Raw genomic sequence first — 26,845 nt, 5'->3', positions numbered from 1 at the left:
CACCAGAATTTTAGATCAGGGTGAAAATTTATCACATGGGGTTTCATGAGATTCCGCATCACATGGACCGTTCAGATTAGCCACCCATGACACGTGTGCAAAGGTGCGCATGTGCGTAGGTGCGCAGGGGAGCATGACTCTATATATATATCCCCTATGTGTTGGGAGTCTTTGTTGTAAATCAACTCCTTTTTTTAATAGAATTTCTCATTACCTTTTAGGGAAAAAAATGAAGATCCAAAATATGTATTATTTTCTAGTTTTAAACATATATTTGATTGTTTAACAGGCCATTTAGTAAGAAAGCTGCCTCGGGCTTCTTGATACTATTAACCTGAGGCAGAATCTAAAACAGTAAAACTCCCATATTAAGGTTTTTAATATCTAATATCAATACATAATTAAGAGTTTTTTAAAGTTAACAATACTTTCATTAAAAAGAGCGGTGAGATGGTGCAACATACAAAGAGAAAACAAAAGAAAAGAAAACCAAAAATTACACCCTTAACCTAGTGGCAAAATCACTATTAGCCAAGGTGTGCTGTAACGGCCATTATGTGATGGTAATGGGGCAGGGACGTAACAGCCGTACAGAGAAAATGACCTGTAATGGCCCCATAACAGCTGTAACGGTCCATTACAGGGCGATACAAGTTTTTTTCGATTTTAAAAAATAAAGAAAACAGTAATGGCCCTTATTGTAATGGTAAAGGTGGTAGCCGTTATGGCTACCATTACCCTTACAGAATACCTTGCTTATAGTTAAGATTATATGTCTACAAATAAGTGAAATGATAAGTTGATGACACAATTATAAGTCGCTGCCTAATCACTTTTAGGCTCTAATACACATTTGCTGGATTAGAGCCCATTACATGTAAGCACAATAGAACGATGGAAAAATGGAAAAACATGATAGTTACCGCTTTCGATATTTACCAACATGGTCCACACAACATCAATTCATCGAATCCCACTCAACTTTTTGTTTTGATCCTTGAAATAATCCTACATCTAGTTTAAACATAGTTTCTAAAGTTTCATGTTTGACAGGAATAAATAAGTGGAAAAGGAGAGAAGGAAAAATTAAATTAAATGGGCCCTTTATGGTCTTATTGGCCCCATAACGGTGTCGAAACATGCCTATATGGCCCTTTTTCATAACAGAGTGATTCACCCCCATATCGCATAACAGGGGTGACCGTTTCCTTCACGTAATGACCTTTACGACAGTAATGTAACCATTTTTAATACCATGCTCAAAACTACTTCTGTTTTGTTAGAAATACATAAAATAGTCCACATGTAAGACCCACATCCATTATTAGAGGCCACATGCATACAAGACAGCTAAAGGAGTTCTGTTTCCAACTCTCTGTTTTACCGATCACACTCAATCTCTAGACTCCTATTAGCATCTAAAGCTAGCAAACATGGCCTTATCTTCTAGAGAGAGATGATTGGAATGGAAATTAAGTAACTAGAATAACAACTAAATCATGCAATGGACTTTTTATGCATCTGATTCCCATATGTGGCAGAAATGTAGTAATTTTATCTGCAAACTTGAGGCTCCCTAGCCTTTTGAACACGCATGGGACCATAGGGACCTAGTTTGGGCCTCTAACAGTACACGCTTATGATCGAAGGCTTGGATTCATCAACATGCAACCTGGCACATGTTGGACATCCAAGCCACGTATCATGTGGATACACTGTGCAATGATATGGCCAAAAGTTCAAGCTGGGTAACTATCAAGTAGGCTGCACATGTATGGAAACAACTGACAGTTTAAAAAATAAAAAGATATTGGACCATCAATTTTCCATTCATGTGCAGCCTACCTGAAAATCAATTGACCTGAGCTTTTGCCCAGATCATCTGCATGGAGGGGTCCACTGGATGCATGGCTTGGGTGTCCTACACAAGTGTCAGGTTGGCATGTGTTTCCATGTGAAGAAGTGCTTCTAGGAAAGAACAGGTCAAGTAAGCAGTGGTTTGCTACACAAATACATTTTAAGTAAATTTAACCACGGAGAATTTTTCACACATTACTACAATGGATCTTCTCTATGAAGTAGATGGTGCTATGCTAATCAGGCAGAACTTACCACAATTATTACTCTAGAACCTCCTCCAAGTAATACCAAACAGAATAAGGCCAATTTTAAAGCACGATGATGTCATGCAGGAGTGGAGAGAAGTGAAGAGATTTCAGATATACCTCTGTTCATGGGGGCGCCATATTCGAACAAATTCACCAATACAATTCCGAAAACATGTCTTTCCTTGATATGATGGCTTGCTTGGCAAATTTTCTACGTAACAGAAAAGAAGCAATGTGTAGTTTAAATGGATGGTGAACAAAAAGGAACTCAATACATAAAACAAAGCCATGTAATTAAGAGACAAAATTTTGTACCTTTACAAAATTGTCCATTTGAGAAATCCTGTTCCCAACAACAATTTCATTTCGTTAGATTAACCTTATAACAAACTTGATATATTAATAATAAAGAATTAAAAGAAAAAAGTTGATACGAGTAAAATAATAATAATAAAGTAGTTGCAAAACCCGCACGGGGTTTGGGGGAACAGCAAGTGTCGTAGGTGTGCTCCCCACATACGTGAGTTCAATTCCCCTCCCCAGGATTACCCGATGCACGTGGCTTGAAAAATGACAATTTATTAAGGCTCATAGGAATGACATTACATATCTTTGTGGTGTGTAGCCTTTAGATGATATAGGATACAACATTGCTCTTACTTATGACATTATGTATGCATCCCGACCCCACAAGCTAAATTGACTTCATTCCTTCCCTTCATTTTCACTACCTCAATTGTTATGGGGGGTGGGCGGTTGGTTTTTCCCACCTTTGTTACCTCCAGTAGCTAACCTCAGGTTTGCCGGAAACTGCCCCCATCCTGAAGTTAGGTGCTAGGAGGTTAAGCTTCACTCCTACCTCAATTGTTATGTAGGCAATAAACCATTAATTTCCAAAGATCTAAATCTCACACGTGGAGTAATTGTAACTTGTAGAACCTTCTCCTTGATTATTGAAACTCTATAGACTAGTGATCGTTTAGGGTTATTTTTGTCCCACGTGATGAAAATACTTGGACCTCATTGGAGGTCATGATTGAATGCTCAAAGCTCTAATGAATATAGTTTATCAGTTCTCATTATTATATTTATCATAAGATTTTTTTCTCTTTCTTTTTTTTTAAAAAAAGGATAAAAGATGATTTCTATTAATAAGCCACTAAAATAAGCAGAAAAGAATACAACCCATGCATTACAATCTAAGCAAAGACGACACTACATCAACATTTACATTTTTTGCCTCAGATACCCAATCTAACACATCTCTTTCAGATTTCTTTAAGTAGATGAAACAATAATATTGAGTCTTGAATACAGATTACCAAACTAAAATGCTAGGGAACGGAGAAGGATAATTTTTTGTATATTGAGAAAGGATGGATATCCATCTATTCTTGTCTGTTCAAAGGTTGAACATATTTTCTCCGAGTGTTTGAGAAGGGTATGACCTGCACTCTCGAATGTGCAAATCCTTCACACAGGTGAAGAAACAGGGAAAAAGGGACCTACATGCAAAGTGAAAGGTGACATGGGAGTCGACTAAGTAAGAATTGCACTATACTCACACCCATTGGTCCCATCATGCATTCGGACCAACCACATTTATTTATGGGCCCTTTTTTTCTTCATGTGATTGTTCATTGTTACTAAGTATCGTTGAGCAAAAAGAGTTGTAACATATCTTGCATATGGCACTGGCAACATGTCAACATTGGATTCTTGGAAACATACACAGCATCCGAACCACCCAAAGTTAATTGCACAATCCTTCTAATCAGGTGTTGCTCCTGCTTTGAATTGTGGTTCAGAATGGCACTCCCACTCCCTCTTCCTAGCCACTTATACTTGCTAATATTTCAACAGACGCTTCCCCGCTCCCACACCCAACTTTGTTGCTGCCTGGCTTCACACTTCATGAAGAAAAGACAATCAACAATCAAATTTTTTTCTGTGACTTGGCAGGAAATGATCCCGTCAAACACATGACTACTAGTCATACTCTGCTAAAAAGACATAATGAAAGTTGATAATTTGGGAACTTCAAGAATCCTTAGTAGGCTGTTAGATGTCCACGGGGATAAACACTATCATTGACAGAATCACAATAGTTATTTTTTTTTTTAAAAGTACAATGGAGTCATTGAGAGTGGGAGCATTGGCAGACAGGTTTATTTGCAGACTCATTTTGGATCTTCGTGGTAATCCAAGACAAGGAGTGCAAGAAGATTAAATTTCAGTATAGCTGGGATCACCACTTGAATTTTTAGTTAAAACAATCATGAACACCACATCAAATATAAAATATCATTGTCCATGATTTTGTGAAAGAATAATTACATGATATCTTAATTAATACATATCCCAATCTATTAAGAATTGCCAATTTCATAGTCTAATTCCAACAAGATATGCAAACAGTTGATGAAAAAACTGTCCTATGAGAAATAATAGTCTATCTTAATCATATTGAGCAGTCAGTTGTGTATATATTTTCCAAATAGAATTGTTTTAACGGTCGGATATGAGGCCACCACCTCCGAAGAATCTGGTTTCAACGAAGAATCTGAAGATGATGTCTTCAGCTTGCTAGGTTTAGTCCCCAGCTTTTGCCTGCAGCCCAGAGCACCACAATAGCAATCTTGATCTGCTCCAAACTGAACAAACCTGCGGGTTTCCTCAAAGTGACAAATTGTTGAAAAGGTAAATATATGGAACATGAGTCTTGAATAATCTTAAACTGAGAGGGAAATTTTATAGCATAACTAAAAGACCAGCCATGCTTTACAGGACAGAATGTTGGGCAGTTACGGAACAACATTCTCATACAATGACTGTAGCTGAAATGAGGATGTTGAGATGTATGAGTGGCATGTTCATAGGATGACTGTAGCTGAAATGAGGATGTTGCGATGGATGATGAAGGATAGAATTAGAAATGAATGAAGTGGAGGGAGCTTAGGAGTAGCACCAATAAGTAATAAGATGAGGGGAAGTAGACTAGATGGTTTGGTCATGTGCAACAGAGAAACAGCACCGGTTAGGAGTGAGTTGGTATAAGTTGAAGGCTCTAAACGAGCAAAGGGGAAAGCCCAAAAGGATGTAGGTGGAGGTAGTAAGAAAAGACCTGATGACCTATGGCCAAATTGGAGTTACAGCCCTTGATAGTGGAATGGTGGAACAGAATTCAAGCAGCCAGCCCCAATTACTTGCGACAAGGCTTAGATGATGATGATGAGTCTTTGAATAATGCACAACAGCATAAAAGATACAAGAAGAGACAAAAACGAAAAAGAAAAAAATTGCAGGGATCACGCTTGCAATATAAGCAAGCATGAAAGGAGGAATTTTATTTTTTTTTTAAAGGTAAAGATAAACCCAATAAAGCAATCATGAGCATACTGATAATCATAAGTCAGGTCCTCGCCCCTCTTTATATCACGGGTTGCAAATATGCCGATTCTGGTTTCACCATCAATTCTCCTGGAAACAAATAAACGCATATGAGGCAGGCATTGTCATCTCTATGAATAACAACAAAGCATCAACAAGGGCAAGTAGAGAACCATTTTTGCATCTCGGTATTGGGTTGACAACTATGATTTATGAATCTGGACTTATTTCCCTTGTATGTTGCATCAATCACCATATCACGATTAATCTCGCATAAGTAGAAATTTGTTTCCCCCCTGTGTTTCATTTTCCAAAGCCTTTCTTCACAAGTTTTATCATCAATAACTGATTTCAAATAAGAAAACAAAAAGTCATCAACAGTTGCATACTAAATATTTACAAATATATAAAGAAAACACACGCTTTATATTTCAATTGAAGATAGTTACCTTCCCCAACATACTCTATTACAAATTCTCCTTGCTTTATATCTTCATCTGCTACTAACCCTGATCCACATTTCTCTGTCTACAGTAAACACCTTAAATGATTCACCACAATAAAGGTACCCAAAAGCATACAAAAATGCAGATAAAACATAACACATGCCATCTTTCAAGTATTGTCAGATATTATTCTAGAAATCAAGGAAGGTAAAGGTCGCAAGTTTTAACCCCAGAAGAAAATCATCCAAATTGAAACCATAGGGTCTAGTATTTATCCAGAAAGGATCCAAAGCACTGCTTATGATAACTTTCACAGGATTCTTTCATCAATTGAAAAGATAAACATAAGGACATCAAATTGTGGAAAGGCAAAACTGAGTACCCAGCTTTGATTAAAGGTCCATAAGGGGCATATCGCTTTTGACTCTACTCAAATATCAAGAATCTAGTTTGACAAAGTTTGGCCAACTTTACATTTGATCTTATTAAAATGGGGACCTTGCTCAAGGACATGAGAAAGGAGAGACGTTGATGATGCAAACACGAAGACAAACAAGAGATGCACGATAGAAATTGAACCTAAAATTAGAATCACCAATCTCAGCAACTGATATTCAAGACCAGTAGATCCAGCAAACACAGAAAAAAAAAAATGACAAAAGAATAGGCAGAAGAAATAGAGGAAAGATGCAAATTGCTGACAAAGAAATTTCCCAAAATTACCACTTCCGATGTCTTGGGTCAATGATTCATGAGTGGAGAGATTGAGAAGGTTGTTGCCCATAGAATTCACGCGGGGTGGAACAAATGAAGATGTGCATCTGGAGTTTATGTGATCATCGTGTAGCACTCAAACTGAAAGGGAAATTTTATAGGATGGATATAAACCAGCCATGCTTTGTGGAACAGAATGTTGGGCAGTCAAGGACAACACATCCATAGGATTTGTGTAGCTCAAGATGAGTGTAGCGGAAATGAGGATGTTGAGATGGATGAGTGGCAAGACAAGAATGGAATTAGAAATGAATGCTTATTAATTTAGAAGTGGCACCAATAGGTAACAAGATAAGGGGAAGTAGATAGATGGTTTGGTCATGTGCAATAGAGACCAAGAACTACGCTAGTTAGAAGTGAGTTCATATAAGTTGAAGGCTCTAAAAGAGCAAAGGGAACACCCAAAAGAACATTAGTGGAGATAGGGTTCATGTAGCCGACCCCAATTAGTTGGGATAAGGCTTCGAAGATGATAAGGAAATAAAGGAAAGATACAGAAGATAAAGTCGTGAAGTCTCACCACCAAGATCAAGAGGAGTCTCATACTTAGCATAGAAGAAACTCATCTCTAAAAAGACTCCCGACTGCATGAACAAGCAAAGCTTTATTTCGTTCAAGCATATGCATATTTTGATTCATATGTATATCAGTATATGTATACATCTCTGAGTAGGCATTTTGATGAAGACATCAGACCCTTCAAAGTTTATCAAAGACGAAGGCGGCCGACGAATACATCTTTATGGCTCGATGATGGTGCGTAGCACAACTAAAGAGGATTTTGAAGACCTTACACGTGTCCCTGGATTAATTAAAGGCCCCACATTAGGAGGACACACGTGTAGGATGAGTTAGAAGACTGATCTATTACGCAGGAATATTTTATTTTTATTTTTAGAAAGCTTTGTTTTGTGTGTTTTTTTTTCCTTTGGTTATAGGGGTAGTTTAGTCATTTTCTTTTAAATTTGAATTTTATAAATAGGGTGCTTTCTACCCTAAACCTAATAATGTTTTTTAATGAAAGCTTGGTGCCTCATTTTCCTCACTCTCTCTGTAGTAAGTTCTTATCTTCCCCTAATCTCCTCTTCTTTTAACTTCTATTTATAGCCCTCCAACCTTCTTCTTCTCTTTCTTTGCCTAGTCTTTTTTTTTTTTTTTAATTGCTATTGACCCTGAAAATCTGAGAATTGATCCCAACCCTCTCTCAGATTTTCCCGCCGTCTTATTCCAGAAATCCTTTGATTTCGTAGACTAGAGAAGTTGCATTGATTATTGGATTGAAACCATGCAAGATCGGGAGGTCCCATCCCTCGTCGGATCCAATCCACGCATGATTTGAATACGGTACCACAGGATTGTGATGATGGTCTGCAACCATTGCATGTTCCCTTTATTATTATCTTTACTATGATGTGGAATGTGAATAGTTCAATTGATTTGCTTAGTTTATTTCGCTGGATAATTTTTGTGCTCACACGTGCATTCTAGTTTACACCGTCCTGCATCGCATTTACAACTCAAATCCCAATCTAAGAATTAGGAAACTTGACTTTCTTAACTAAGAAACAGGATACTTGCTTAAGGTCCATTTGTGTAGGATTCCCTCTTTTAGGCATCCCCAGACTTGGGATTTGGGGCATGCTCAAGGAAGTAAAACATGAAATCACTCTTTTCTTTCCTGGGCCAGTTGAAACTGGATACACAACTAGAGCAGAATTTTGTCAATTAGGGCCTTTGTGGAGACTTACTAACCTGATTGACTGTGGAGGAGGATTCTCACAATGTGATTGCTTCAACCTCTTAGAAAAAGGTCTTTGACCCCCTGTGGAAGTTTGCACCTATTCTAGATGTCTTAATATTGTGTCCCAGCTCTTTGGAAATCTCCTATAATCAAGTTACCAGAACCTCCAATTGTATTCTCGACTCTATTCATTGATCTTGTTTTTTATGGACACTCGGAACTTTATGAGAAGCACAGAAACAGCTACAACAGAAAATACAACAAGCAGCCAGACTAAGGCCAAAAGAGGAACGCAAAACAACGATACTAAACACCCATATGCAGAACCAGCAACCTTGAATAGCCACACACACACACACATACAAAGAAAGGAAAGAAAAGAAAAGAAGAATAAAAAAATAAAAAATAAAAACACCACACACTGCCAATGGTGACTTCCATTGCAGGCCTACTGGCTCCCTGCTAAGCCAAAGAGTCTACCTCCTCATTTGCATCTCTGGGAATGGAAGCAAAGGAAATGGGCAGTTCCCTGCAAGATCCAAAGCCTATTTAAAAAATAAAAAATAAAAACACCACACACTGCCAATGGTGACTTCCATTGCAGGCCTACTGGCTCCCTGCTAAGCCAAAGAGTCTACCTCCTCATTTGCATCTCTGGGAATGGAAGCAAAGGAAATGGGCAGTTCCCTGCAAGATCCAAAGCCTATTTAAAAAATAAAAAATAAAAACACCACACACTGCCAATGGTGACTTCCATTGCAGGCCTACTGGCTCCCTGCTAAGCCAAAGAGTCTACCTCCTCATTTGCATCTCTGGGAATGGAAGCAAAGGAAATGGGCAGTTCCCTGCAAGATCCAAAGCCTGTTTGATGCAGTCAGCATTTCTCCAAGGATAAGACCCATCTTTGGCCTAGGAAACCATGTTAGAGGAATCCCCTGGAGTTGCAGTTGGGAGCAAAATGGGCTGAGGAAACCTGATTAACTTTTTCGAGCAGGGCAGCGGCCTCAGCACGATTAGAATCCGATGTGCCAATGGGTCTGGAGAAAGAGATCAGCAAGACCACATGCCCTCCAAATTCGGATTAAGCCTAATCCCAAGCAAGACCCATGCGCTCGAAATCGGATTTGCATTGCTAAAGCAGCGCTTTCTTCAGCTTTACAATTTTGGAAGTCATAGAAAATACTAAATACACCAAAAATTGTGATTAAGCAGAACAAAGCACCACTTTAGCCACGCAACTCCAACATTGGCATGGGGCCAGCCAAAATCCAGAATAGGCTGGATCCTGGTTTTGCACGATCCCCTACCCAAACAGACCCTTAACAACTCACTGTGATTAACAAGGCCGCCAAAAATAATAATAATAATAACAACTAGACAAACTTTTTTTAAGGAACTGTTCATTATCAACATAGCCTTGTGCATTGTCCCAGCTAGTTCAGATTGGCGAAAAACAGAAACCATTAAGGAAATGAAACTATCTTCTGTGAAATAGTACAAACTTGTGCATATGGCCCACTGTTGGTCAAACAGCCCCAACTGTTTGCTCCCATATGGCCCACAAATCAATCCGATCGCCTATCAGTTGGCACATGTGGAGACCATTGTGCCAACCATATCAACTGCAAGGTCAAAACTAAAATCGGACAGCTTGCAGGGCCCACCTTGGTCCTATGGCCATGGGAAGTCAGCAGCAATGCAGGACAAGACAATGTTATGGAAAGAAACAAGACTGGAAGTCAGCTCAAAAACCAGTCACAAATGGGGCACAGGAATGGACCCCAGAGCAGCAGCCATGAAGAACACCAGCTGCAAACAGTGGGTTGTTCAAGCAGTTTGGATACCAAAGGGGAGCATTGACATGATGACATCTGAATGACATAAGCTCTGTTGATGTCAGTGACACCCCATCACACGAAAGATCTTTTGGGCCATGACATTTCATAAGGTTTGGTTACCTTTCTAACAAGAATCCAAACATGCTGAACTGTGACAGCTGCAATGTGGAGGCCAAAAAACTAGTTATTTAGAGGGCCTTGACGCCTTCCTATTGGTCTGGCATTAACTCAATTGTGTGGTCAAGAACTTTCGTAATATTTAATGGTTTTAATTTATGTAAGAGCTCGTTTATAACAGCTGAGATTGGATCTATCCTACAGCTAGGATGTAGAATTATCTTTAGGGTCCATTTGGCACACCATAACGCGAATTGCATAAGAATACCGCTAGTGGTATAGATTGTATTGCATCAGGTACACTACCCCATGTTTGGCCCTGCACCCAAAAATCAGGTCCATGCAAAACTCAGGTGACCCACACCACAGGGAACAGTTGGAATGGCTGTCCACCATTAATACCCTGCACAGGAGCATGAAGGGACGACCCAAAAATAGGCCATTACAGAACTCAGGCGGGTCACAGCACAAATTTAGATGTTTCAGGGGCATGATTTTACATTGTTCCTTGTGGTTCGGATTTTAGGGATCCAGGGTGAGTATGAGGCGGCTCACCTGATGACGCTCAGTTAGCAAACAACTCCCCTGTATACCTACATGAGTCATACTACAGCAGCACAAAAGGGAACAGACTCCAATAGTCCAGCTCTCTCTAGTAAAGTATGATCGTTTTTTTTTAGAGAGAACGAAATTTTATTGAGAAGCTCACAAGAATACAGCCTTAGGAACACCCCAAAAAAAAAAAAAAATAAAGCAAGTCAAAGAGGGAGGGCAGCCAAAGCTGCCTTTACATAAATCACCCATTCTGACACAAGGCAAACAAGTTTCTGAATAACGTCACCCGCCCCAACATTTTCATTTCGAAAACACCGACCATTCCTAGTTCCCCAGATAGCGCCCATAAAACAGCCATGATCATCAAACGCCATATAGCTTTCCAAGGTTTGTTGCCTTCACCTTCATCCCATGCCCAATGCAACTCTTCTACGGTCTTCAGCATAACCCAATCAATGCGAAACCGCGAAAGGAAATAATTGACAAAAGGGCAATGGATGAACAAGTGATTAATCGACTCCTTGTTGCCCATGCACAATAAGCATATATTAAGTAAAACAAGCACTCCTCTCTAGAGGTTATCAACAGTGAGAATTCTTTGCCGGCCAACCGTCCAAACAAAAGCCACGACCCGAGGGGAGGCTCCATAGAACCAATGGTGGAAAGGATGAGTCAAACCCAAATTGCGAGGCAACATGGAGACAAACTTGAAAAGGGATCTAACTGAAAACTTCCCAGATCTATTTCCTGACAAAATGATTCAATCTTCTTCAATCACATCCAGTTTATCTGATTGAAGAGCACCCACCAACGTGAGAAACTCATCAAATTCTTCGTCCTCAAGATTCTTGCAGCAAGGGGAGCCCACACAACCTTCTCCCCATCCCACGAGAAACAATCCGCCACACGAACAAATCTATCAGAAGCAAGCCTAGCAACCCTTGGGAACAAGTCTTGAAGCAGCTGAGAACCGCACCACACATCCACCCAAAACCATATACAAGATCCTCTTCCTACCCTGAAGGAGATGCCCCTACTCACAAGATGTTGCGTAGCCGAAATCACTTTCCAAGCATCCAAGGCTCTATATAAAGAGGAGGTTTTTATAACCAGCCACCCTCCTGCAATCCATACTTAGCAGCAATCAAACTTCTCCAGCATCTATCTTCTTCTGGACCAAAACTTCAAATCCATTTCCCAAGGAGAATCGTGTTCATAGGACACCCAAAAACTCATCTTTATAAGTTATGATCGTTGATACACATGCGCTTAAAAAATTGTACCCATGTCATTCAAATCAAAATAAACTGTCCAAATTGCAGGATCCACTATTGATAGGACACCCAAAAACTCATCTTTAGGACAACCTTAACCTTTCAATTTGTGGCCAACAGATACAAGGTTAAGAAGAGACCAATAGATACAAGGTTAAGAAGAGAAATACAATAACTCCCTATTGAAGGGATCTAAGGCCTCCCAACCTAAAATGATGTTTTGGAGTGGTCCACCTACAGTAGGACAAGTCAGATCAATGGTATGGTGTACTCAATCTATGCCTTGCAATTAGTTGTACAATTTTATCAAAAACAGGAACTAAAATTTCAAGCTCATCTAGGAATTATGAATTGTGAAAGATGAGGGCTAGATCCAGCGTTAGTTTGGCACCAATTTAAAATGGTGGTGACTCTTCAACCTTGCATATGGCGTAGTTGTGAGTCAATACAGATTATCCTAATTGCTGGTATAACCGTGGATGGAGCCCCACTTGGTACACGGACTAGATCTCACGTAAGTGTACCGCGACGACATGTGTGGCATGATTATCTTTTAATCTTAAAAAAAAAAAAATTTAAAAAGCCTGTTGACTAGATGTAAGCAATGCCCAAACAATCTAGCTTTCGGGAAATGCCCTATCTGTGGTTTCCACATTCTTGACAATATACAACTTTTGGAGCCCATGAGCGCAAATAGCCCTACCCATCTACATACCAAGTTTGCAAGATTCAGCGGTCCATCAGGTAAGTCACCCCGTGTGGATACTATGATCCAAAAATCATACGAGTACATTAACTCAGTGACCATGTCAAAAAGCAATTTACATATTTCATCATAATATGTCACATGTCAAGTGTCATCTAGGCAAAAAGATAACTATATTGAGTATTGACACATGCGATAACTATATTGAGTATTGACACATGCTTACATCAATAGTTTGCCACTGACAAACACCAGATATCCGTGGTCTTCACAATTTCATTTTTTTTCTTTTTTCTTTTTACGCACACACCCTCACGCCCACACACACCACAATGGGTACTCTAACCCATGACCTTAGTGTTGAAACTCTTGTGAGTCTACCACTAAGCCACGAGTAAGGACCCCGCAACTTTAATCATCATAAAATTACCATATCTAAGTGAGCCTAACCATGTTACACTATGACATGCCCCAAATGAACCCTTGGGCTGTTACTCTAAAGGGGCAAAGGAGAGCCCAAAAGAATGTGGGTGGAGGTAGAAGAGATATAAGCACTTATGTTTGACTTAAAGTACATCAGCACTTACAGTTTGACTAAGTGCATGGTCCATGATAGAGTGGAATGGTACAACAGGATTCATGTAACTGACTCAAAATAGTTGAGATAAGGGTTTGATGATGATGACTTAGTCATGAATTCTATAATAATTTTCCATTTTTTATTGTTGCCATTCAATGACAAAAATAAATTCAAATGATGTCCGAGACCATAGATACTTTTGTAGGATTAGGATACCTAAAGTAAAAGAAGCTTTGAGAAAGATGAAAACAGGAAATGCCCTCAAACCAGCTGGTATACCGATAGAGGTTTGTAATTGGAAGTGTATGGAGGTGTTGTGTTATTTTTGTTAACAAAGTTGTTCAATGAGATTCTAAGATCAAAGAAAACACCAAACTAATGGAGGAATGTATCATTGTACCTTAAAATTTTATTTCAAGTGATCAAAAGGAAAGTAATAGTTACAACCAACCACAGGTATGAATTTCCTATGTTGGACTGAGGGAGAGAATTTAGTTAGAATTATCTGCTCACAAGCGTACCTTCACTAACTTCAGCTTCCTCACTTTTCGATGCTGAAATGGTTTGTTGAGACATGAATTCCCACATTTACAACTTGTTGAACAGCTAGACAAAAGCATCCTGAAAGAGGAAAACCATTCTAAGAAGAATGTCATTTCATGCCTACTAGAGAAAATACCAAAACGCAGGAAGAGAGAGAGAGAGAGAGAGAATCTAAATTTGAGAGGAGATTATTATACCGAATCATGATCTCATAGAGAACCCCCTAAATACAAATGGACATCGCATGTTCCATTCTTGACCATGTTCATACCCAAGATAGCTAGAAACAAATGAGATCATCCAAAGATATGAAGCAGCTTACCCACAATGGCAATCTCTACCACACACACTTGATGAGCCAGATGAAGGGCTACAGGAGCAGAATATTCCATCATCTTCAATCCGCTTTTTAACTTTCTTAGTGAGATACACATCTTCAAAAAGTCATTGTCAACAAAATCAATTCACTGAGAGAGGAATTCTACTACGGACAAAAGCTTTTCTTTCTTCTTTTTTTTTTGTGTGTGTGAAGAGTTACTACATGCAAATTTTCTTTACAGCATGTTAGCCATTGCTTAATTAAGCACTTTTGGGCAAATTGTAATTCTCATAAACACTTAAATGATCAACAAAAACGTTTGGTTAAGGCCAGTGTTCGAAGTATCGGTATCACCACAAGTTTCACTGGCCAGGTATATGGAAACAATATCAATATGGCCGATAAAATTGTTCATAACTGGAAATGCGAGGAAACATGGGAAAAATGGTGGAATTTCCGGTGAAACTTCAGGAGATGTTAAAATATACACATTTGCATATTTAGAAGAAAAAATTGCAAAAAGAATGCATATATAATAAGTTTCCATTTAATGGGGCCTTAAAAGCATGTGCCGTCATAAGAAATCAGTCCAACCATCCCATCCAGCCTATTTAATCATCCAACCATCCATCGATATTGTAGAATATCAACAACACACGATATTTCACCGAGAAACTATCAATGGCTGGAAAGGAAACAAAAGATTGTGGTCTCAATATTGCGCATGTTGTCATAATGATAATATCAAGATGTTATCATTATTATCAATGACAACTTGAACACTACATACAACCATGTGCCCATTAAAAAAAAAAAAATTGAAATGAATATTTTTTTAATAAACAAAATTTTGATGATATCAATATGTTGGCGATATTATTGAAATATCGCTGATACACTTGTGATACAAGCTTAACTTAGAATTTACACAGTCGAAAATATTGGCGATAAATTGATAATATCGATGCATTGGCAATACAAGCGACGCCTAGAATTTACACAGTTGAAAATATTGGCAATTACATTAGCGATATTGATACGTTGGCGATACTTAGCAATACATTGGTAATACCTGGAATTTCTAATACTACCGGTGTTATCGGTATCGCTAAGCTAGAGATAAAGATAATATCGGAGATATTTCGATAATATCAAAGATAATTCGATAATATCGGGGATAATTCAAACAATGGTTAAGGCCACATTAATTAGTTACTAGCAGCAATTATGCAAAAGAGCTTCTTTTTCATAAGCACCTTTTTCGGCATTTCCCAATAGGCATTTTTGCTTTATCCACTTTTTTTAACAAATGATGATGAATTTTATTGATAGAAAGTAAGATCGAGGGTTCAGAATACAAAGCTACGAAGAGGCAAACCTCAACATCACCCTTGGCATCAATTAGTTACTAAAAAGAAATTATGCAAAAGAGCTTCTTTTTTTCATAAGCACCTCCCTCAGCATTTCCCAATAGACATTTTTGCTTTATCCACTTTTTTAAGTAAATAATGATGAATTTTATTAATAGAAAGCAAGATCAAGGGTCCCGAATACAAAGCTATGAAGAGGCAAACCTCAACACCACCAAAACACACAGCTAGAGCTAAAAAGAAAACACAACGGGTTAAAGGTATTGTTTAACCATTGTTATGAAGAGACAAACCTCAACACCTCCCTCCGCATTTCCCAAATTTACTTGGAGCATTTTGTTAATGACTATGGATGTGGGACATATGATGTTTGATGCAAAATGTCATTTCCAGATAAATACAAGCCAAAAGAATCAGACATATACTCCTTAGAATTATCTAAACGAAACACACACACTTTGGAGTTGAATTGATAATGTACTTCCACATGAAAGATCTTAAAAAATAGAAAACAATTCAGATATATCTTTCATAAAGCCAAGTCATTCTTGAAAAATCATCAACAAAAGTTACAAATACTTATACCTTGACTCACTAGAGACTCAAACAAGTCCCAAACATCTGAATGAACCAAAGTAAATGGAAATGGACTACACTTTTCCACACATGGTGAAAAAGTGACTTGATAACGCTTAATTAATTCACACACCTCGCATTCTAAAGCTAGCACAGACGTTAATGAAGGAATTAACACTTTTGAGATTCTTTGAGGATAGGTGATCGAGATGACACTGGTATGGAGAGATGTTGTTCTACGCTACTACTCCAATTACTTCACGGTCAAGATAGTAAACCCATATTCATGTCCTCCACCAATCTTCTTCTATCTTTAGAACCTGGAAAACGCGGTGTGAAGGATAGAAAGTCACGGAGCAATTTAAGCAGTTTTTTAGCTTACTAGTAGGCATAAGACTAAAAGAAAATTTAGGAACATAGAAAATAGATGACAATGAAAGAAGGGTACTTGGATGAACAGTACCCATTCCACACACTTTGGACTGGGCACCGTCTGCCAACGTGACCAATGAACTCAACAATACTATATCAATGGAGGAAAAGGCACCAGACTTGTCATATAGTCAAAGGCCTTGGAGTCAATGACTCATGGAGTAGAGAACTTGGGCCCTAAACAAGTCATACTTGAGTTCACGAATGAAGCTGTAAAGGTGGGAGTAGCAGCAAAGATAGGTTGATAGTTCAATAACTTGGAATACTCATCTTTAGTAAGCAAAACTATGTTACCAGATGTACTTGGCTGTTGAATTGTATTAGAACCTGCAGACCGATGCCCAACTACACTTTTCAAAATAAGATGCCTGATTTGCAAAGCTAGCTTCCCATGAATGTCCCAACATTTCTCAACAATGTAATTTATAAGCCCTCAGTGAGTACACTTCTTGAGTCCACAACCTCCCCCCCACGTCACTACAACTACCTTGATTAGCTAGGCCACCACGACCACCACCTCTGTCTCATCTAGTAAATGATGCCAAAGCAGAATTATCATTGACCCCACCCTCAAAGCCAAGAGATACATTTTTAAGGCGAGCTAAACTTCATTTAAAAATGGAACATCCCATGCAATGCAAGATCTATACACACACTAGCTCATATTATGGTTTTAAGCCAGATACAAATTTAGCCACACCGAACTCCTCATGTTTGTTGACGTTATTTCTTTAAATCACTAGTAAGTGGTTGATACACATTCAACTCCTCCCACATTCCTTTTAAGTTTTGAAATAATATTCACCAAGGGGTTTATCCCCTTGTTGGAATGCAAAAATATCTTCAAACAACTTATCCGTATGAGAGATGTTTCTATTGGAATAAAGTGTCTCTTGTAACACATCTCACATCACATTCCCACAAACAAATGTTTCCGTACTATTCCACAATTATGTCATGATCTGAGAATTTTCCTGGATCTATTGATCGTCATGCTATCACTTTCATTTGGTTTTTGCGCGTTCAGATATTTTAATTTGCCTTTGGTCATAAAAAAACCACTTGGATCGATTTAGACCATTGGAGATAAGTTGCTCCATTTCATTTTATAATGGTTATTCGACCCCCAGAAAATCATATGGATTTGGGAACCAAAATCTTTGATCACCTTTAATCTCCACCAGACAAAGAAATTACTGAGAATATCACAATGCTTACATGAACAAGGGTTGACTCATCCAAATATAAGAACTCCCCAATTGCATATCCACACGACATACACACCATACCTGATGAAACAATCAGCCCACACATTCCAACCAAACATGAGAAGAGCGATGATCAACATTCTCCCTCTCACGCAGACCATTACAAAGGGCCAACATATCAAGAAAGAAGTAGAAACCCTAGGCTTCTTAAAGAACTTGTAGCACAAGGGAGATATGAAGAGCAAAGAGGAAAATAAAAGGGAGAATTTAAGAGACAGAAGAGAAGAAAGTGAAGCAAAAACGAATCAAATCCGCTCGGATATCATATAGAACTATGTAAAATGAAGGGAAACGGAAAGGAGAAAATGGAGAGAGAAAAAATACAAGATACACACCCCTCTCTTTTTAGATTAAGTAAAAACAAGTATAAATCTCAAAAATACCCCTCACAATATGGCATGTATATTATGTGCACGTAATAGACTAAATAAAGGGACACAGAGACAAAACACATTAAGTGGTTTTTAACACTGTATGGGCCCTTATCACATTCATCCAAGTGGGTCGCGCATTCACAGGGCCCACATCCACAGTCATTAGCATTAGTCATTGCTTAATTAAGCACTTTTGGGCAACCGTAATTCCCAAAAGCACTTCAAAATCAACAAACACGTTTGGTTAGGGCCACATTAATTAGTTACTAAAAAGCAATTATGCAAAAGAGTGCTTTTTCCTAAGTGCCCTCAGCATTTCCCAGTAGGCATTTTCTCTTTATCCACTTTTTTTTTTAGCAAATAACGATGAATTTTATTGATAGAATGCAAGACCAAGGTTCCAGATTACAAAGTTGTGAAGAGACAGACCTCAATAGTCAACACCACCAAAACACACAGCTAGAGCAAAAAATTGAAAACATATCAGGTTGAAAGTATTGTTTAACTTGGATGCAAGATCCTAAAGGTCTTTGTCACTGAGTTTGACCAGTCACTACCAACGTCCAAAGTAGATTGCCCTCTAAATTTGGAAGATGGCATTGCCCAATCACAAATCCATCCTAAGGGAGTTTGTATGCCCTTAAAAATTCTGTAGTTCCTCTCTTTCCAAATCTCCCAACAAACAGCAAACGGGATAATATTCCAAAAGATCCTGCCCTTATCTTGGGTTGGGCCTCTGCTCCATCAAACAATTTCCTCTTCCAGCAAGTAGCTCTTGACCCATGCCATTTGGAACTCAAAGATAAAGAAATAGCAAACAGTGGAGAAATAGATGAGAGCCATTTTCTTCAATTGATTCACATAGTGTGCCTGTTGCGGAAAGCCAAGGCTCAACATTGCAGTTTGTCAACCATCAGATTTTTCGCTTTCTCCACTTTGCTTGTCATTCAATGAGTGGACCCTCATCTGAGGGGCAGAACACATGCACAAATCTGTGCACGTGTCAGAGATCTGGACCATTCATCCCATAGGGCGCACTGTGAACATGCCATATACCAAAAATCAGTGTTCTATGTATCCACTAGCCTCAACATCTGACATATCATGCATGCGGACACATCGAGATATCTGCAATACTTCCTGTGATATTTGTGATGTTTCCCTCTTGTATCCTCCACTTAGAGAACTTAATGATATTGGTTTCTCTTTATTAATCTTCTCTACTCCGCATCTAATCTTCTTTGCATCTTTCAATCATAGAAGTGAGCTTAATCACTCATACTATAACTCCCTCGCCACGTCTTCTTCATTATAAGATTAGTTCTTTTTACTTACCTATCCATAGTGCTCTTAATACCCATGTCTCTATTCAGTCTTCATTTTTCCTTAATTTCTTTCTAATGTTACCCAATGGACAATCTGACATACAACATTGTATCGCTTTTATTTGTGGACAGTTTGCTCCATAAGATCCTAATATTTTGAATATCTTGTAGTCTACCCTTGTTACACCACTAGTCATAAGAAGATGCCACTCAAACTTAGCACAACAGTACTCTTTGAACTCTAACTTGTTTGTCTGGTTTGTGTTTTATTGCTTAAAATTTGAATAATACGAACTCATTTTGAATAGATTGCATCACTAATGGCAGACAACACATAGTTTTGTCCCCTAGACAATGGAAAACTATTGTGCTTTTAATGCTCCAATTTCTAAGTGTGTAATCATGTGCCTTCTAACATCTCCTGAAGTATAACTGAAAATTCCACCATTTTCCTGAGGTTTCTCCAATGCCTCCCTCACAATATTTCCCAATTTTCTGTGATATTTACATATGCCAAGAGTGCAATACATTGTGTGATATCGGGGGCCCATGCTCATCAAGTGAGCCACACTTCCTCTGAATTTGGACCAATGGACTTTTTTCTAACTGCCTATTTTTCTCATACAAGTTTGACCTGCCTAATCAGCAAAAAAAATTGTTGGTCCATGGCATGTTCACGGTGTACCCTACCTACTGGCACGAGCCTCTTATGCATGTGCTATAAGCCAGAATCTATGATACATGTTCCATCCCTTCAACACATCTGCAACATGTTTTCCTACCACAACACATAATTGTTAAGGGGTTCCCTAGTTAAAGGGAGTCATTTGATGCACGGGCAATGTATGGTTATTCATACACATGTACACCAACTCATACACAGCACATGTACCACAGTCCAAACCATCCAAATTGTGACATCTATTTTCAATGAGTCACATTACAAAAATCAGATTGATCAGACGATTCTAATTTCTAATTAATTTATATTTATTTGTTGAATTAGAATCATTGACAACTTCTCATTTTAACTGTTCATATGTTGGCCACCAATTGGATGGTCAAAATTATCCTCTAGGACCCATTTGATTACCTTCAAAGTCTCATTTGGAACAGACCATCCGAACAGTTTTTTTTTTTTTTTTTTTGAGAGAGAGAGAGAGAACGGAAAAATTATTAGAAGCACCAAAAAGTGCAAAAATAATAATAATAATAAACACAACCAAACTCTACAACTCAAAAACAGAGGAGAGATTGAAAGGATTGACCTTTAGATGAGAAGCCCAACCTACAACATTACATTTAATTTCCTTAATGACCTCCTCAAGGGAAGATCTCCTATTCCTAAAACATCTTCTACTTTGCTCACCCCAAATGGATCAAAGCACTGCTAACAAAAGAAGGTGCCATATAGCCTTCCCTCTTTGCCCACCCCACCTCCGGGCCAAGCCCAAAACAAGACTAAGATGAAATTTGGCATCACCGAAGCAGAATAAAGCAAATAGAGAAAAACGTCCCACACCTTTCGAGCAAACATACGATGAATAAAATAGGTGATTGATCAACACCGTATCTTCCATACACATCAAACAAATATTAGGGAGGATGAGGGATCTTCTTTGCAAATTGTTGATGGTTAAAACTCTCTTCCAAGCCATGAGCCAAGTAAACGGCACCACTCTAGGAAGAGCACCATCTAACCAAAAGTGGTGCGGAGAAACAAAAGATCAAGGCTTGCCATATATAAGCTTGTAGAAGGACCGCACGGAGAATAGACTCGATCTATGCACTTGCCAAACCATCACATCTTCTTCTTGAAGCGAAGGATAAACATTCTTTAGCCTATCCAACAGATCCACAAATTCAGAGATTTCCTCCTTGACCATATTGCTACAACACGACGGGAACCAAACAATCTAACCGCTGCACCTAAAGAAGCATTCTTGGACTGAGATAAAAGGATCTGTGGCAAGACAGATGATGCAGGGACATGTGATGACCTAATCCTAGATGCATGTATAATTAGGTTAAAAAATGTTCAAGTAAATACACGAATCAACTAACCATTTCCAATCAAATAGATTAGGTAAATTTCAACACAAAGATGAGGTCATTCCGTCAGGATCATGCCCCTTAACATAAAATCGTGTAAACAATAAAAAGGGAGGACCTGGGGATATGAGAATATCCTAGATCTAGTATAAGTCCATCCACGGTCAAGTTTGGATCTGATTCTACTGACTAACCATCTCTCTTTTCCATTCAAACTAGAAAGGAGTATCCAGAGAGGAACGAAAAGGGTAAAGAATGAAGGATTCAAGATGAAGAAAGTACGGGTCCCTTTGTCGTCAAAAGAAAAGGAGAATGATTCTTACCTTTTCCTGTACCTCGAATATCTAGAAAGAAGGAAACCTGAAATCATGGTAGAATCCTCAACACCTAAACGTCAATCCTGAAACCCTAATCTCTTGAATAAAGAGGATGAAAAGAGACAAATTTCTATTTATTCAATAATAATGAAAATAAGGTTTCTCACAACAAATATACAAGCTACGGAAAAAGTAAAAGTGCACTAAAGCCCCTGAAAACAAGAAAAATAACGAAAAAGACAAAAAAATAAAGTACAATAAAGACCCTGAAACAAGAAAAAAGAATAAAAACACCGAAAACTAAAACACCCGTGTGGTAGGGTGTGAAATCCGACCCATGGATCTATGGTCAGGGTGCGGTCATGCCGCTCCTACACTCGTAGCGCGTCAGAAAATGGGTCCGATGGACCCAACATCCATCCACATTAACTCCCCCGCTTTGGTACTATGTCGGTGACACCTCCTCTGGTACACTATAAAGGGTGCACCACTGATGTTTGCATCAACAGAACACACTAGGAAAGTCGGCTTAAAGCACCATATCTCATGCCATATGTCCACCCAAAACTGAAATCGTCTATCCAAACAGTATTCTCTCTCAACTCTCAGCAAATGGAAGGGTAAGAGTTGTCCCAAGTACAATGGATGAAATATGATTGTTAGAATCATTTGGAGGGGGAGGGATGGCAACTCTTCAACAGTTCAGATGGGGGCCTAACTCTTGGACAATTCAAATGTAGGGGCGAGACAAGTTGTTTGCAATCATCACAGGTTATTTTCTTGAATCAAAAATAAAGGGAGTATCTACAATTCACTTTAAACATTTCTTCAACAAGTCTATGAGTTATTGTTCCTTAAATCACACATCATATCTGATACATGAAAGTACAGAAAATCTTCAATATGTAGCCATGTTAAAATTCAGTGCTCACTGCTCAGACACAAGTTTAGCTTTGTGGATACAAATGATGTGATTTCTTCTTCTTCTTCTTTTTACTTTTTTTCCTTCTTTAGTAAACTTGTTTCTCGTACATTGCTACACATCCCAACTATGCAATAGTGGGTCCCACAATGAAAGTCAGCTACCTCAAGATTCCGGCCGGTTTAGTCATCGAGTGACCACAAATCAGGGGAAAAAATGACCCACATGTTTGGCAGATTTGCCTGATTTTCAAGATGCGATGTTCTTGGTGGGCCCAACTGATTAACAGATTGGATTTTGTAAATGCGTGCCATGATGATGCATGTGGTGGTGTGTTTAATGGTTGTATTCTAGGTGCATTTTCCCTATGAATAGCCTTAGAAGGTGAAGGGTGCATGTCCCCCAAAGATGGGTATTTTCACAATTGTGCTAGTTCGCTCCCACTTTGACAATGGTGGTGACTTGTCATCCTCAAGTAACAAGTAGGACTCGTGTACAACTATCCAGACCATGTAAATTTTTGAGGGGCACATTGTGAACGGAGCATATCTCTAAAATCACACTTAATCAAGAAATCCTACCATCCTGTTGATGGCTATAAAATGGATGTTTAACAGGAAAATACTGCGACGTTCAAATTCCATGAGCAAAACCAAATTGTTACCATCATATTCTCACTGTATTTTTCTGGTTATGCTCCATTCACATCTGATTCAGTGAGCTCCAATCATCTACAGTGGGCCCCAATATTTCAAAAAATTATTCAGCGGCCATATCCCTGAGTATGTATGTCATCTTTATCAATTTATCCATTGACCCAGCAGGACCCGTCGCAGATGGCCAGCTGAAAAAAATTTTAAGAAAATGAACTGTGATGGTTGGACAATCCTAACAGTAAAAGCATTACTGGAAGAAATTATGTTTTTCATTTAAGTTTACCAAACATGCTTTTTTTTTTCTTTGCGCATAAGTAATTCTCAAAAGCAATTCCACAGAAATGCTAATTGTGAACCAATTGTGCACTTCTAAGAAGCAACGAAAAATGGGCCCTTAGTCGATCCCATTATTTTTCAAGTCAAGATCAACACAATTTTTTTGCAATCATTGCAGCTTATTTTGTTGAATAAAAAATCAAGGGAGAATCCACAATTCACTTTAAATATTTCTTCAACAAGCCTTTGACTTATTTGCTCATTAAACCACACATCATATCTAATACATGGAAGTACAGAAGATCTTCAATATCCAACCATGTTAAAATTCAGTGCTCAGACACAGTACTCCAGTGAGTTAACACGGTTTGTTGTGAACCGACCACTGATTTACACACAGTCAATTGACTCAGTTCTGAGCAGTTCAATGAATTGGCCAAGCAGGTAAATTCTTTAAACAAAGATAGATCAACTCTGCAATTTAAAATATCTAAACGAGATGTGCTAAGGAAGCTTATGAGCTTCCCCTAAGACACATGCATCTCAAAGTCTCCACTGCAAGCCTCTCAAACATGGTGTGCCGTAAAGGCCGTTATGGGGTGTTACGTAAAGGTAATGGTGGCAACCGTTACACGTTACAGGGTCGTAACAGCCATTATAGAAAAAAATGTCCTGTAACCGCCGTTAATAGCCCGTTACACCCCCTGTAAAGGCCTATAACAGCCCCATAACGGTCTGTTACTAGGAAAATACAGGTTTTTGGATATAAAAATTTTCAACTTTATGGGGCAAATACAGGTTTTTTGGGTTTTTCTTTCAATTAAAAAGAGAGAGAACCCGTAACGGCCGTTACAGGGGCTGTAACAGCCGTTACGACCCATATCATAAAGGTAATGGTGGTGGCCGTTATGACCGCCATTACCACCACCGTTACTATTAAGGAAGACCTTGCTCTAAAATTCATCCAGACTGCATGTATGATAAGTCTGTGATTGGCCAGTGTAATTCCTGCTAGCTGAGGAGAATGCCCAGTCAACGTCAATTGACTATGTTGCCGAAAGAACCTGGGTACATAGGACTGGCGGCAGTGGCCCCGCGACGGTGGCTCCATTTGGAATACAAATGATACTGCCATTGCATATAACTAGAAACGTATATAGGATATGTTATTTTTTGGATTGGACTAGGATTGAGCTTTCCCCTGAGATGGATGCTCGTGCATCTCCAGAATCTCCACCGTACACATGGCAAACTTCTCGAGCAATTGAAATTCAAAATCTTTGATCTGGTCAGCCCCTTATGGGGGCTTTAGCTGAAATTTACAGCTAGAAATGGACAGCTGAGATAACTGAGAAAGAAATGAGCGAAGGTCCACAGTCAATGAGAGAAAATTGATCTGATTTGGATGGATAGGATTCTCAGATCAGCACGAAATTTGGGCTATGTCCTGTCCATCTGATCATTAGCCTGATCAAAAGGTTTAGATTACCAAGCAAGTATGCCAAATGTACAGTGGAGATGCTGGAAACAAGCATCTTTCAAGTAAACCTGTGAGCCACCCTAGCTTCTGTCCATACATAGCGCATTACAAGTTAAGAATACATCACATTATACCTTAACAGATGTAAAGAAAATGATATTTGGTACCCATGTCACTGCTCAAACTCTCATGGATGGATTATGATTATCAATCCATCCTCATTTCATGGAGAGATGGATTAGTATAAACAACTAGAATGAGGGATTTTAAAGGAAATATTTGTGGAAAACGAAGTGAGATTATATAAAGGTTAGGGAGGGAAGGATCAGCGATTTGGGATTTGGTGTTTAGTTTAGTGGCAGCTCTCTGGTTATTATGAGGTGAAAGAAACAGGAGATGTTTCCAAAAAAGATGCGGATCAGTAGAGGAAGTAATTATGGAGATAAAGATAGAAGTGGTGGATTGGGTGTACAGCTTGAAGACCATGGACAATTGTAATTTGCATTCTTTTTCTGGGTTGTAATTCGTTACATTGTATTCTTCTCCCACCTAAGCTTTTGCTTGGGGGGCTTTTTAATAAAAGTCATCACCTTTCAAAAAAGCAATATACATATATATACATAGAGAGAGAGAGAGAGGGAGGGAGGGAGGGAGGGAGAGAGGGAGGGAGGGAGAGAATGGGAGATTTAAGAACGAGTTTCAAGAAAACAGAATTGAAGAATTTCGAAAAAACACTGTTAAAAATATTAGAACAGATGCTCTCAACCGGATGCTCTCAAGAGGCCAGGATTCCAACGTCATAGCCTGATTTTGAGTATCCAATCTGGCAAGGCCTATTTCACACCTTCAATTCGCAGAAAACACCATCATTTTCCGTGAGGCGGATCCTTCCATGGTGGATAATCTTCACAAAATAATAGTCTGTTTTGAGGCAGCTTCTGGCTTGAAGGTTAACATGGGAAAGATCAAGATCATGGGCATCCACTTAGCCAAAGAGGATGCGTCTCTCTTTGCCTCACTCCTCGGTTGTAAGGCAGAATCTCTTCCATCTTCTTATTTGGGGCACCCTTTATGTGTGGGGAAGTCGGCTACTCATTTATGGGACAAGGTGATTGAAAGAATCGAAGGGATTCAATCCAAGTGGAGAAGTCGCCACCTCTCCCTTGTAGGTAGATTCAATGTTCAAAATATTGTTATTGCGTTATGTATCACACCCTTGGGATACAAATACGTATCGGTTATCACATGGGATATATCAGTTGTATTGCGTAATGTATCGTTGTTGTTGGAAACATGGGGAAACATTGGAAATTGGTCGAATTTTTCAACGAAATTTCAGTGATTGTTAAAAAAGACATCAATATACACTTACAAATCAAAACATTACAAAAAACAAGTGCACATAA

The 26,845-nt window shown here is 38.7% G+C and overlaps 1 protein-coding gene across 19 annotated transcripts in view; it reads right to left on the bottom strand.

Annotated features, from left to right (window-relative positions):
* LOC131226177 (histone-lysine N-methyltransferase ASHH3) overlaps window positions 1-26,845 on the bottom strand; it is a 67,204-nt gene that overhangs the window by 27,438 nt on the left and 12,921 nt on the right. For 18 of the 19 annotated variants that reach the window (XR_009161671.1, XR_009161672.1, XR_009161668.1 and 15 more), the window contains 8 exons: window positions 14,395-14,506; window positions 14,051-14,150; window positions 5,948-6,026; window positions 5,672-5,843; window positions 5,508-5,588; window positions 4,643-4,772; window positions 2,424-2,451; window positions 2,226-2,319 (listed from right to left, as the gene is read on the bottom strand). Coding sequence is in view for 13 of the 19 variants with exons in the window: in XM_058221927.1 (XP_058077910.1) it covers window positions 2,226-2,319; window positions 2,424-2,451; window positions 4,643-4,772; window positions 5,508-5,588; window positions 5,672-5,843; window positions 5,948-6,026; window positions 14,051-14,150; window positions 14,395-14,506 (796 nt within the window). In the remaining 6 variants the exon portion in view is untranslated. Of the gene's footprint in view, window positions 1-2,225; window positions 2,320-2,423; window positions 2,452-4,642; window positions 4,773-5,507; window positions 5,589-5,671; window positions 5,844-5,947; window positions 6,027-14,050; window positions 14,151-14,394; window positions 14,507-16,470; window positions 21,816-26,845 lie in introns of those variants that run through there. The other variant, XM_058221929.1, reaches the window with a different exon arrangement.

Source organism: Magnolia sinica, chromosome 14, assembly GCF_029962835.1.
Source record: "Magnolia sinica isolate HGM2019 chromosome 14, MsV1, whole genome shotgun sequence".
Taxonomy (NCBI): Eukaryota; Viridiplantae; Streptophyta; class Magnoliopsida; order Magnoliales; family Magnoliaceae; genus Magnolia; species Magnolia sinica.
This window is presented reverse-complemented; position numbering and strand designations above follow the sequence as displayed.